The sequence below is a fragment of the Pyxicephalus adspersus genome, chromosome 1 (genome assembly GCF_032062135.1).
Source record: "Pyxicephalus adspersus chromosome 1, UCB_Pads_2.0, whole genome shotgun sequence".
In the NCBI taxonomy this organism is placed as follows: Eukaryota; Metazoa; Chordata; class Amphibia; order Anura; family Pyxicephalidae; genus Pyxicephalus; species Pyxicephalus adspersus.
In genome coordinates, this window is record NC_092858.1 from 42,971,662 (window position 1) to 42,985,057 (window position 13,396).

The window sequence follows — 13,396 nt, forward strand, 5'->3', positions numbered from 1 at the left end:
TTGTCGGATATGGTATGTAGTGTGTAATGTATTTCTGTATAGCCAATCCCATATGAGCTTCCAAGGCATGTACAAACAAAGAACAAATAGATGGGTTTTTTTTAGGCAAAAGTCTATACCGTATTCAGTGATACTTCTCATAGAATACAATTATACAATGATCAAATATATAAAATAATTTGCATCTTTGATCATTGTATTCTATGAGAAGTATCACCGAATACAGTACAGATTTTACCCGAAAAAAAAACATTTGTCTATTTGTTCTTTGTTTCTATAATGATCCGGGGTTGGCAACATCCCATTGTAGGGGATATCTTTTCCTTGATTTCATGATACACCACTGCACTTTTGCGCATTTAAACTTTGTTCTTCAAAGGCATGTATACATCTGATTAGTGCCTATGAGAAACCTCTTATCGGTAATTTTTTTCCCCAGACTTGCGGTTTGTCAGAAGCAGGAAGGACATATGAAGGTGGGTGTTCCAGCATAAGAAGACCAAAATACAAAACTGGAGTGATTTTCTATACATCAAATCCTGGATAAAATCTTGAAGTGGTAAACAGGTAGGCTCCTTACATAGGTAGAGAAATCCTTGCCCTACAGGTTCTCTGATACCTTTATTTCGAACAAGCTATCAAAAAAAAAGTGTCATGGCTTTGATGTCAGCAGTTGCCTCACTATATTTCTTCAGAAAAAACACACACAATTAGCAGTTAGTAGCAGTATTTAGTACTGCATCTGTATTAGATAATTTCTCTTCTGCTGTAAGGATACTCAAAATGGGGTGAATGAACAATGTAACATCTCAAGATTTAGGCTGTAACTTCCCATAGCGAATTCTAGTAATCCTAAAGTATTCCAGGGTATTGCTTAGCCAGAACTGCTTACTACTAGCGCTAGCCTTACATTTGTCTCTGTAAAAGTTTTAGGTGTTTGGGTATAGCGTGTTTTATGTATTGTGTAAATAGTCTTTTTGTTGATATGTTTGTAGTAGTACTGAACCAAACCAGTTTATATGAATCAAAGGAATGTCAATTAAAAATGTTGAAACCATTTTAATAGTACAAGAAAATACATAGAGGAAATTCTTCCTACGATGAGACCTGGGGATCTCATTTGTCACTCTGGCGCACTATCCATTCAAAGGTCTTTTTTGTTTCACAGTAATAGTAATAATGCTATGTGATGTCCGATCTCTTTACTAGAACATTCTTTCTTCTTTTCATCTGTATTGTCAATGTTTTTGGAAACGTCAACCTTTTTAGAATACCTAATAAAGATTAGCTAACAAAAATAAGTAAAATCATAGAAACACTCTCGCTTCTTTCTGTTTGCTTTGTCTGAATATAAACTGGCATATATATAAAAAAAATAAAATAAAAAATTAACAAGTCTTATGTTGTATCTAAGTTGTGGATAGAAAATTACACCCTGGTGACCACATAGGGAGAAGTGGATTATAACTGGTATTATACATAAGTTTGGGAAGTAGAATTGCCTGTTTTCGTTAATCCTTTTTGTCTGTGGGTAAATGCATTTTTTTGTGTTTTTTTTTTTTTTTTAACTATATTCTTCAAACTACTGGTCTTGAACAAAGCCAAGCTCCATACAGCTTCTCAGTGCCTATCTGAACACAACACATTGCAAACCTGGTAAACAGCACTCGGTCAAAGTTTGTCTGCTTTAAATGGTAATGTAAAATACATTAGCAGCCAAATTTTGTTTACATGCCAAATTTTAAGAATTTGCTCAAGCCGCCACTTCTTGCTGTAAAAGTGCTTGCGAGCTCACCACAGTCAGCGACTTCCTCACTGGATTACCATAATAAAGTTGGAAATGCTTGGGAAAGTGTGTGTGTTGGAGTTTTACAGTAGGTGAAGTGAACTATACTTAAACACTAAATCAGAAATCTCAAGGTTATTCTAGTAAATATTTAGCTTTTGGTTAATACTTGCACAGTGGATTGCTTAAACAGCACTTTCCCCAACCTGCATGGAACATCCTGCGCTTCAAATAGTTTTGAACATTTTGTTTATGAGATGGAAACAAATGTTCCAAAAGAAACTTGCGTTTTGAAAGTATTATCGTGATAAAAATGCTTTGTGTATGGCCAGCAAGGTGTATAGATTAGATAAGAATTTGAGTTCAAACACTTGACAAAATTGTATGAAAACACCGTGCATTGCAAGTTTTTTTTTCATCTAAACTGTTTATTTTTCCTGCACACCAGCAAAGCATATTGGAATAATGCACAAAACATGCAGCATCTGTTAACCAATGCAGGGCGGGTGTGTGAACGGATTATGTAGGACATAAAGCAAATTGGCCTATATTTGTGGGTAATGCTGGTGTAAGTAAGTCCTAAAAACAAACCTGTCATTATTAATAGCACTTTTTAGCTACAAGTAGGACACATGTTAGAATTGGTAAACCATATACCTGTTTTATGGGTAAATATATTTTTATTTGCATTTCAAAAGGTAAATTCCAACAGTACAGTCATAAGAAAGAACAATATGAAATTAGAACACGTGATAAAATACAATAATAATACAGGGGAGGTTGGGGAGCTAGGGGTGGGCAAATAGGGGATGGGGTTACCCACATAACTGTTTTAAAGGAGATGTAAAGTCAGTCTTCACAACAAGCACACAAATCCATAGCTGTCTTGACTGAAAAAAGTGTTTGAATAATCCCTGTAGAGCCTGCCGTTTTTGCTTTCTGATTTCTGACTGAACACTAGAGGGCAGCAGAGCAGCTGCAGTCCATGATTCCTTGCATTGAGTCTCATGGATGGGAGTGTTTACTTGTGTAGTCTCAGCTTTGTGCAGGACAATGGGGTGGCTACAACTTGACATCCTGAGCAGAAAGTGAATTGTCTTTTGATTGTGAATTTGATGACTGGAATACTTGCAGTGAAATTAATTTCACTTTTCAGTTTTGGTTACGAATAGAAAGCGGAATCAATATATGTAATGAGAAAATATTTTCTTGTTTCAATAGAAATTATACATAAAAATATTCTGAATAAACACCAACGTTCTATTTATGTGTATAACCTCATTGTGTGAGTACAGTCCAATATTGAATGAACTGTTTAATGCACCAAAAATTAAATGTATAGCTGTTTGTAGGCCTCCAATGGAAGTCCATTGAGAAAATGTATTTGAAGTGTGGTTCGGAATAAATGGCCTCTGCATTGCACCAGTGCACATTACCATTATTTACCACAGTAAGCAGAGTATAGGGAAATTTCAAAGTGTAAAAAGTGCACCTGTCAATTGGAAACGGGTCCATATCACATGGCTTAATTCTGCAGTGCCAGGAAACTGGCATAGAATGGTAACCTAATAGGTCTGTTCATTTGTCTTGCAGCTAGATCACCACTGAACCCGCTATTTTGTAATAGGCATGTACATTTTTACACCTAGGGATCCTTTTACCCTGCCACCCTAATGACTAGGTGTTTTAAGTATTACTTCAAGTATTTGTTTTTCTTTACTAGGTCTTGCTAAAGGCAAAATGGCATACATGCCCTTTTCTGTCAATAGCATTAACAGATTTTGTTTCTCCGAGTGCCCAGTAAGTTAATTTTATTATCTGTTGACCTTGTTGCTTCCTGTAACACATTAGCTGTTCAGCAAACATGACAGTTAAAAGGTTTGCACAAACCATTACCCTGGAAAGGCCCTTACAGCTGGCAGCTATCATTCACATAGTTTAAACCAGCGTTGTCCAACCTTTTTCTCTTTTCCCCTCAAGAGCCAGGCTGCATATTTTCCAACACTCCAAAAGCCAAAATACTGATAAAGTTTGCAGTGTCTGTGGCTTGCTGGGGGGGAATTAGCATTGCCAAGTTGCACTTTACAGTGGTATTGGAACAGGTAAACTAAACAATAGTCTACTTGATGCTGCAAATTTGCCACTTAATACCAAAGTGTATGTGGACATGACACAGGCCAGTGCAGTACAGTACTCAAGAGTTAAATTAATGTACAGCCCAGTGCTCGTAATGCAGTGGTCAGAAGTATGATGAACACCACCACATATGATTCATCTCCTAACATTTATCCATAACAGATCAGCACTCCCTATGAGACATACTGATATCAGCAGTGTTCACTCTCTTTTTACTCCTCAAATCAACAATCAAACAATTTTTTTTTTCATTTTGAGTGTTTTTGCCAGAAAACCCTTCTAAGCCTCTGTTTGTTCTGTCCCCAATATAGACATGAAGATACTCTATGGGATGTCGTCGCTGGTGTTAAGAAGCCTTGCAAGACCTCATAGGTAAGGCCTGCTATCCGATGGATTTTTAATATACCGGGTAGTAATATTTTTTTTCTTATTATTAATATATATTTTCAGGTTTGGACATGGCGTGCCTTCTAAAGGCCATAGTCATGTCAATAAATGTCCCTACAATAGTCATATGTCAATAACACATCTGTATCTGTAACAAGTATCTGTAATTCATCATGCTATGTTTTGTTTTTTGTTTTTTTAACATGATCTGGCACCCTGCATATGAATTTTGAGTTGTGCATTTGCCTGTTTAAAATAAATTAAAAAATTTACTGCATTAGTACAAAATGGCGTGAACATCAGGAGTTACATGTAGCATATTACTATAACGCTGTGCTTATCATGAGAGAAAAACCTGAGCTGCCACTTCTGACCTAATTAAACTGGTCCATTCCTAACTGCAGTTCCCTATCCAAAGGTAGTTCATTACTAACCAGTAGAGGATTGCTTTTTGGGTCAGGGAACGTTGGTCAATGAAAGCCACCCATGAAGGCAAGAAATGTTGCCACTTATTTATTACATAAAACTAATATGGAGAGAGGCAAAGAATAGAATTTCCTTCCTTTAAAAAGTTTAATAGGCACTTTATAGTGTCTGCTTTTGGGTAAATGTTTACATGAAAAAAATAAAATACTGGTGGACTGAAAAGTGACACTTTTGTTTGCACATGCAGGGCAAAGTGACAGTGTGCTTTCAAATGGATATCTCTGATCCCACGTTTACTCCACTTACCAGCACTCTCTTCAAACTTTTTGGCAACCTGTGAACATCACCCATGCAGTTGTGACCATGCTTGGGCCTAGTAATTGGCTGTTAGACCCAACACTGTCACAAGGGAGGTTACATTCTTCTTCTAACCTGGATGTCTGCTGGTCGCATGGGCAGGGTAACAGTTACAGAGCATACTGACATACACAGGTATGTCGCCTGTTCCCTGTCCTCATGAATTATAAGGGAGTTCCCGATAAAAACTGGTTCAATACTATTCCGTCAGTTTCCAAAGACTTAAGGAAAAGGAAAATGTAATCTCTTATAAATAATGTATGAACATTGGCAGTCTCATACTTTACATTTAGTGACATTTTCCCTATTTTATTTAAAGAAACTCCACTTTGAAAAACATGCAAAACAACTTTACCTTTACCAGAACAATATGGTGTTGTATCAGAAGAACACATTTAAAGTAAAGTCTAAATCCAATATAGTATGTGCCATAAATAATTAGTTTTCATAAATCCTATTGCATCTATATGCTAGCGTGTCAATAACCTCTATTGTCGTCATTTGAGGTTAGAATCCTTTCTCTACTAAAGTTACTCCTTATCTCCTTCTGTTTCCACAATATTCCAGGGCAATTTATTTTATGGCTTTTATCTTATCAGGTAATTTGCTGCTGATATGAACTCCCAGCAAAGCACTCTTACTCATTTATACCTAGGCCTAGCATTTTTTATTAAAATGTGACTAGTCAAAAAACACTGACTGCATCTTACAAATGTAATTATTGTATAATTGTGTGTAAAAAAAAGCCAGTCCTTGTTTACAAATAGGAATGATAATCTGACATTTAACTGAAGTTGGCTTGTTTTAGGTTTAGAGGTATTTTACTGCTGGTTTACAAAATGCATAACAGAAAAAATTATTTTTAGCCATAGATAAGCTAAAATCTAGTTGCTTAGGGCTACATAAATTTCAATATACAAATTAGCATAGATATGGGATTAGAATTTTGCATTCATATGACCTACAGGAGTCCTTCTCAACTATTTGATCTCCAGCAGAACCCTTAAAATAGTTTTAAGGTCTTGAGGGACCCCTGCTTTGAAATGATTATACTTGCATCATCTAGTACAGTGGTCGCCAACTTTTTTGGTCTGGCGGGCCACTAAAATAACCGGCTCCCGACTGCGCATGTGCTGGGAGCCGGGTGTCACTCAAAGGGGAAGAAACCTCACCCAGAGTGACATCATTATGGCATAACCCTGCCCACTCTCCAATTGCAGATCTGAGCCTGCGATAGGAGAGTGGGCGGGTTGTGTACAGGGACACAGCCTGCCCACCTCCCTGAGCTGAAAACTACTGGGGCGTACAACATTTTCTTGCTGACCAGTTGGCGACCGCTGATCTAGTACATTATCATGATCAATAAATTGTAAAAAGTTGTAAATAAAGATAAAGGAATACATCTTACACTGAGTATTTAACACCTGCAGTAGCCTTCTGCAATATTCCTAACATAAATATTAAAAAAAGAAAGTTAATAAAATTGTGTCTCTAAAACTAGTTCTGTGTCCTTTTACATTAATAGTTATGTTACCTAACGCTAATGGTCCATGTAGAAGTAACTCCTGTCTTTGGTGATTATTAGAAGACAAGCACTATACATTGGCGCTCATTATAATCTGGAGATGAGTTAACCACTGCTCAACACCTAGCAACCTTCAGATAACCTTATAGAGTTCCTAGAACATAGGTTTTCAAATTGGTATGTTCCAGTCTTCTGCAGTATTATGAATGACAAAAATCGTAGTTTTCTTAGAAAGTGTTTTTCAAATTCAGTTGAATGAATAGCAGTTAATCAAGCATTATTGTAGAAGGAGAAATTTGGGGATTAGAGAGAATGTGTCTTGTTTTCTAGTATATTATTATTCTTTGTGTGGTTTTCTAGGTTTCAGAAGCAAATGGTTGTTTGTGTACAAATCAGCTCACAAAAGAATTCCTCCCGAAGATATAGCACAGAAGCAAGGCCCAATGCAAATAACTGGAGAAAAGGTGTCATCACAGCAGGGGCACTTCTGGGATTGGGCAGCTTTTTGATTTATGAGGCACAGCAGAGAAAAGTAAGTAGATTTTTTTACAACTAACAGTTTTAGCAATATAAAGCAAAAGAATATGAAATCATAAAGTAAAAGTATACCTGATATATAACATTGAATGTCTACTGGGCAAGCAGTGATCTGTTTCAGTCTGGTGAATAGACCATTTCAGAGATAATTTACCAGGGGTGGGTGTAGACTGCTGGTAAGATAGTAGCTTTAGTCATTGTAAATGTCTAACATGTTGGTGAATAAAACTCTGGGCAGTTATGAAGGATCAACAAATGTAAAAGGGGGTTTATTAGCGTTTATAGGTTCTGATATGTAAACAATGGATTTTAGTAAAAAATGGAGCTGTGAGCAGAGCGGTGTTGAGCTTCAACTGCCGCCTTGCGAGGAAGGATAATAGATGATGGGGTATGGTGGACCAACTTTCAAGATGGAACTTGTCATTAGCATATTAACGTTTTTCTAAGATAGTCTACAAGGTAGGTCCATTCCCTGTTGATGTCTGCAAGTCCTACATAATTTGCACCTAATTTATTTAGGACTTACAGACAGTAAAATATGATTTATTCTACCACTTTCATCTCTTAACCTCCTGGGCGGTTCATTTCTGTCAGGATTTATATATCTAAAAGCGGTACATAGTCTTTCATGAAAATTTATTTTACATTGTAGGCCTGTAATTCTTCTAAAAATAAACTTTAAATAAAAAACACAAAAATCTGTTAAAACAATTGTGCATATATAAATAAAGACTACTGAAACCTGTAATATAACTGTACAGTAGCATTTACAATATAATGATTCCTTTGTATTGGATTAAATACAGTTATTTTGTATTGAATCCACTACAAAATAATTTAAAATTCCCGCCACACTCTGATGCACGCATGCAACGTCACCAGGAACTCCTGGGGAACATCAGCGCACTTGTTGGGTGACAGATCGGACGAAGATGACGCGGGCAGAGGATGGCAGGACATTTTTTTTTTACCGCTCTGAAGGTTCATTAAACTGACTTAAATAAAACTGACTCTGCCTACAGAAAAAATTTTATTCGGAGAAATTTGCTGGAGAAATCTGTTATTATCCAGTTCAGCTCTCACAAACAGCACTAAATTACTCTGATTCTCTGGTTAATTACTTTTTGGTGTTGATTATGGCATTTTTAACTGTTTCAGAAATTCTCACATCAGTAAATTTTATGTAGATTGTGACAGATATGTATATGTGGTGCGTAATTTAAAAGGTTACAATAATGGACCTGGATGTTACCATGACATCTGTGGAGTGGCCACATAACTATCCACTAGTGCATTCTTTACCATAAGAGGTGTTTAAAAAAAAAATGAATGCATTTTAGTTCTACTTTGCTTTTTTGACAGGTTGTTGAAGCTGAATCTGAGGTGAACCCTGTTGTTACTCACTTTTTCCCTACATATACACGAGAAGATGTGAAAAAACATAAAACACCACATGAACGTATATGGGTGACTTATGCTGGAGAAGTGTTTGACATCACGGATTTTGTGGAGTTACATCCTGGAGGAGACAGAATCATGCTGGCAGCAGGAGGGTCTTTAGAACCTTTCTGGGCTCTTTATGGTGTTCACAAAAGTGATCATGTTAAGGAAATACTGCAGCAGTACAAGGTTGGCGTGCTTAGCCCAGATGACAAGGACAATGTGCTTGACTTATCTGATCCTTACTCCAAAGATCCACCACGACACCCAATTCTTAAGGTCAACAGTTCTAAACCCTTTAATGCTGAGCCTCCACCAGAAATTCTCACTGAAAGTTACATCACTCCAAATGAGATCTTTTTTAAGAGGAACCATTTACCTGTGCCTGATATAAATCCTGATGAATTTCAACTAACTGTAGAGAGACCCAATGGACAAAATGAAAAAGTACCATTAAAATTGTCTCTTAATGACCTGAAGACCAAATTTCCTCGACATGAGGTTATTGCCACCTTGCAGTGTGCTGGAAATAGACGCTCTGAGATGAATGCAGTGAAACAAGTCAAAGGTCTAGACTGGGGTACAGCAGCTATTAGTAATGCCCGGTGGGCAGGGGTACGGCTGAGGGATGTATTATTACAAGCTGGTTATACAGAGGAAGCATCCAAAGGCCTACATGTGCACTTTGAAGGATTGGATCAGGACTTGACAGGAACAAAATATGGAGCATCCATCTCCTTTCAGCGTGCAATGAATGAGAAAAATGAAGTGTTGCTTGCTTACGAAATGAATGGTGAGCCACTTCCAAAAGATCATGGCTTTCCCTTGCGGGTTATTGTTCCAGGAGTGGTGGGTGCTCGCAATGTAAAGTGGCTTGGTCGTATACAAGTGTGCACTGAAGAGAGTCCTAGCCATTGGCAGCAGAATGATTACAAAGGATTCAATCCATCTACAGACTGGGACACAGTGGATTTTAAGTCTGCTCCCGCTATACAGGAGTTGCCTGTGCAGTCGGCAATTACAGAGCCAAAGCCTGGCCAAACAGTCACACCAGATTCTGATGGTAAAGTCACTGTTCAGGGTTATGCCTGGAGTGGAGATGGGAGAGAGATTGTGCGAGTTGATGTGTCTTTCGATGGAGGTAAGACATGGCATGTGGCAGAATTGTTTGGGGAGAAGCAAAAACAAGGACAGTCATGGGCATGGAAACTATGGAAGCTGGAGGCCACTCTACCCACTGAAGACAAAGAAGTGACAATCATTTGCAAAGCTGTAGACAGCAGTTACAATGTGCAGCCTGATACAGTGGCTCCAATATGGAACTTGCGTGGTGTACTGAACAATGCTTGGCACCGTGTACACATCTCTGTGAATAGAGACTAGGGGGAAGCAGATATGTAGTTTCGAGGAAGTATCACCTATTCTTCATTGCCTTGAAAACACCAGCTACTAGTGTAGGAGGGTAGCCTTTGATAGAAGCTGTTAAGTGCATCTTAAGCCAAAACCTTCCCGTGTTTTGGGTGAAGTGGGAAGTTTTATTATAGTGCATGTTCAGTGAGAGGTAATCCTCGCAACAAGCAAGAACATCATTAATAGAAACCTGCCCTGGGAGAAATATGGAAGGAACTGCAACGTCTAAATGCTAGTAGCCTGTAGAGTTATCCCTCTTGCTTGAATGCTCTGTGCCACCAACCTGGGACAAGTAGGCAGTTAAGTGCTTTTGACTTCCAGACCTGTTCTACAATGGGTCAAAATTATTACAGTTGTGGAATTGGCCTCCCAGACAAGCAGTCATGCATGTCAGTAGTGGCAGCCCCCTATATTTCGTCAATCTTGGGTTTACATTAAAAGCTTTCAAAACTAATCCAATAAAAAAAAGCTTAACTGACTGAGTTTACTCATGCCTTGGCCAACTAGGCCTTAAACTAGGAAAGAGTGAATGATAACGCACAATTCCTATAAATAACACTTGCTATGAATCTGTTAACCCCAAATCTAGCCTAACCTTTTTCTTTGAACAGAGAGAGGAAGGGGCAGATTTTCTTTAGTTTATGTTTCGGTCCTAATCTATATCTTTGTGTTCTTTAAGACCTTAGATTTACTTTGATTTGTAGTTATTTTGGCTCAGGCATGACTTCCAGCACTGTTGCTGGTAATGCTGTGTACAATAACACACAAAGATAATTGTTACTCAGAGGAAACCTCCAAAGTTGTACATAAGCACTTTGAAGGACTGATTCAGAACTTGGCATTTCCTTTCAGCATGTAATGGACACAGAAAATGAAATACTGCTTGCTTATGAGTAGAAAAGTTAGCCACTGCCAAAATATTATAGCGCTCTCCCTTGGAGGTTATTGTTCCAGGAGTACAGGGTGCTTGCAGTGGAAAATGGGTCATTCCAATACATGTAAGCATTGAAAGGAGTCAAAGCTATAGGCAGCAGAATGATTACAGGAAATCTAGCCCCTCTGTAGCTGGGATTTCAAATCCTCTCCTGCCAAGCATGAGCTGCCTGTGTAGTCTGCAATTATGGAGACAAAACCATTGGTCTATTTTTTCCCTGTATATCTTCATTGAAACGCAAATGGTTTTGAATAGGTCCTTAAAGTTCTCTTCTATGTAGAAGAAGCTTTGCTTCTTGATGGGAAGAGATGGGTTACAAGTATTTTATTTTTAAGGATTATTGTATGACCTGTTGTATAATAACAAATATTTATCTTTAAATTGAGGAAATGGTGACCTTAAAAAGGAACTATACTGAAAACTCAAAAAAAAAATTTAATCCCCCAGGGCAGTCCAATCACTCTGGGGGTGACTTGCAAAGGGGCCCGCGTCGTTTTGGCATCTGTCCAGGAGCCGGCGCTCACGGCTCCGCCATCTTCATCTTCTGTATTCTTCATCCTACATGACCTGACCCAGGCGCAAGATCGGGTGACATAGGATGAAAAAAATTAGTGGATCTTACTGCACATTCGTGAGCTCAGCAAGTTTTTCTCTTTGAGCAAAAAGGCTCCTTCTGCGCATGCCCAAGATGCTCGGGCATGCGCAGAAGCAGTGCCCAAAAGCCTCCCAGGATGCCTGACATGGGTATCCCGGAGACTTTGTGTTCCCATTTATTCTCGACCGCCTAGGTGGCTGAGAATTATGTGGCGGTGCTGCACCCTTTAAAAAAAAAAACATTTACCTTACATAAAATTGTTTTCTACCCTTTTATATAAAGTAAAAGTTCTGTAAAGTGAGAGTTTAGGTAGGCTTTAAGTAAGGCAAGGGTGCCCAACAGGTGGATCGCAATCTATCAGTAGATTGCAACGGCAACACGAGTAGATCGCAGAGCCCTGTCTTTCAAAATAAACTCTACCTCGCACAGGAGTTAAGTCCAAGTTTTTGTTGTTGGATGATCATTTTGACTTTTTAAAAGAAGCTTGCAAGCCAAAAAAGTGTGGGCACCCCTGCTTTAGGGCATATTAGATCTTTGTATGGCCTACTGAAATTGTTAAAATTAAGAATTAAAAAAATGTATTTTGTTAAAGCTACCTCCCTTAAATGTCTGAGTCTGGAGCATTTTCAATTCTTAATACCATCATTTTAGTAGTTTTGTAGTCCTGTAGTTCTACTGCTACATAAATATTGGTTTAAAGAATGTCAAAACTTTTTTATTTCTTAAACCTCCTGTAAGGTTTTTCTGTTATTCCTGTCACACTAAACACATTTTACTAGACAGGAATTGAGGGGAAAGTGGACCCAGACAGTTCACCACTATTCCAATCAAAACCAACCATCCTGTTAGAGGAGTCGGGCTTTAAGCTTTGCAGTCGCTGAATGACTGGGGAATATTCAAAAAGCAGCAGAAGGAGTTTAGAAAGCACAAATCCACAGAATGGATAAAATAGAAAGCTTTGTGCTGCAGCTTCTTCTACTGCAAGAAGAATACGAAGCATCCCATTAGTAGTTTTATTAAATTTTAGAGGATTAGCAGTCAGACACAGTCTTAGATTCAAGAAATGAAGTGCACTGCCAAAATAGGAGAGTCATTTAGTGTACAGCTTAAGGATGATTAACATTTGTAATTGTAAGTCCCACGAAAGGATTATTAGATGCAGTTTTGCCTGGTAACTTTCTAAAACGCTTTATGGAAAATAAGTGCTTACATTGAATTTTTTTTTTTTTAATTATTGTGAAACTATGTGGCCAATGAATGTAAAACATGTCATATGATATAGCATACTAAATTTGTTTATTGTAAATGTACTTTTTACAAGAAAATAATGTAGAAATATATATATTTATAATAAGTATTTTTCATTAAAAACTTATTTTCTAAACTTGTGTTAATATTAATGACCTTTTTCTAAACTACACAATAAAAGTAACCATAACTGGTGAAAAGCTATAGAATGCTGAGCCTGGAGATAATAAGTCACAGTGGAGGTCAGGTTAGCTTTGCATAATGGGGTCAATTTAAATGATTTTTTGTCAGGTAGGGCAGAACTTACCTGCGCAGCTCTATAGTTTTTCAACCACTTCCTTTGTCTGTAAACTGCAGATCCTTGTAATGCTAGCTAACACGCTCTACTAGCATGTTTGGAGCTGCCATCTTTGCTTGTTTCCTCTGAATCACAGTTGATGTTCACTGCTAACGATTTTAATTGTTATTTTTGAGCTTTCTGGTTTTTGTTCTATTTGGAACAGCATGTAGGACTATGAAAACTTTAACCACCCCTACTTGATAGTTCACAGAGCAGCACATTACTGATTTAACATTTCTCTATAAATTGACATGTAAACCAGGTACCGTATTTTT

At 37.8% G+C, this 13,396-nt stretch overlaps 1 protein-coding gene across 5 annotated transcripts in view; it reads left to right on the top strand.

Annotated features, from left to right (window-relative positions):
* The window catches only part of SUOX (sulfite oxidase), a 14,697-nt gene extending 1,780 nt beyond the window's left edge, over positions 1 to 12,917 (top strand). For 2 of the 5 annotated variants that reach the window (XM_072408605.1, XM_072408614.1), the window contains exons 2-5: positions 440 to 567; positions 4,234 to 4,294; positions 6,978 to 7,149; positions 8,517 to 12,917. In XM_072408605.1, coding sequence (XP_072264706.1) covers positions 4,236 to 4,294; positions 6,978 to 7,149; positions 8,517 to 9,977 — 1,692 coding nt within the window. In that variant the 5' untranslated portion in view covers positions 440 to 567; positions 4,234 to 4,235 and the 3' untranslated portion in view covers positions 9,978 to 12,917. Of the gene's footprint in view, positions 1 to 277; positions 568 to 4,233; positions 4,295 to 6,977; positions 7,150 to 8,516 lie in introns of those variants that run through there. The other 3 variants (XM_072408622.1, XM_072408587.1, XM_072408595.1) reach the window with 2 other exon arrangements.
* Positions 12,918 to 13,396: the final 479 nt, after the last annotated feature.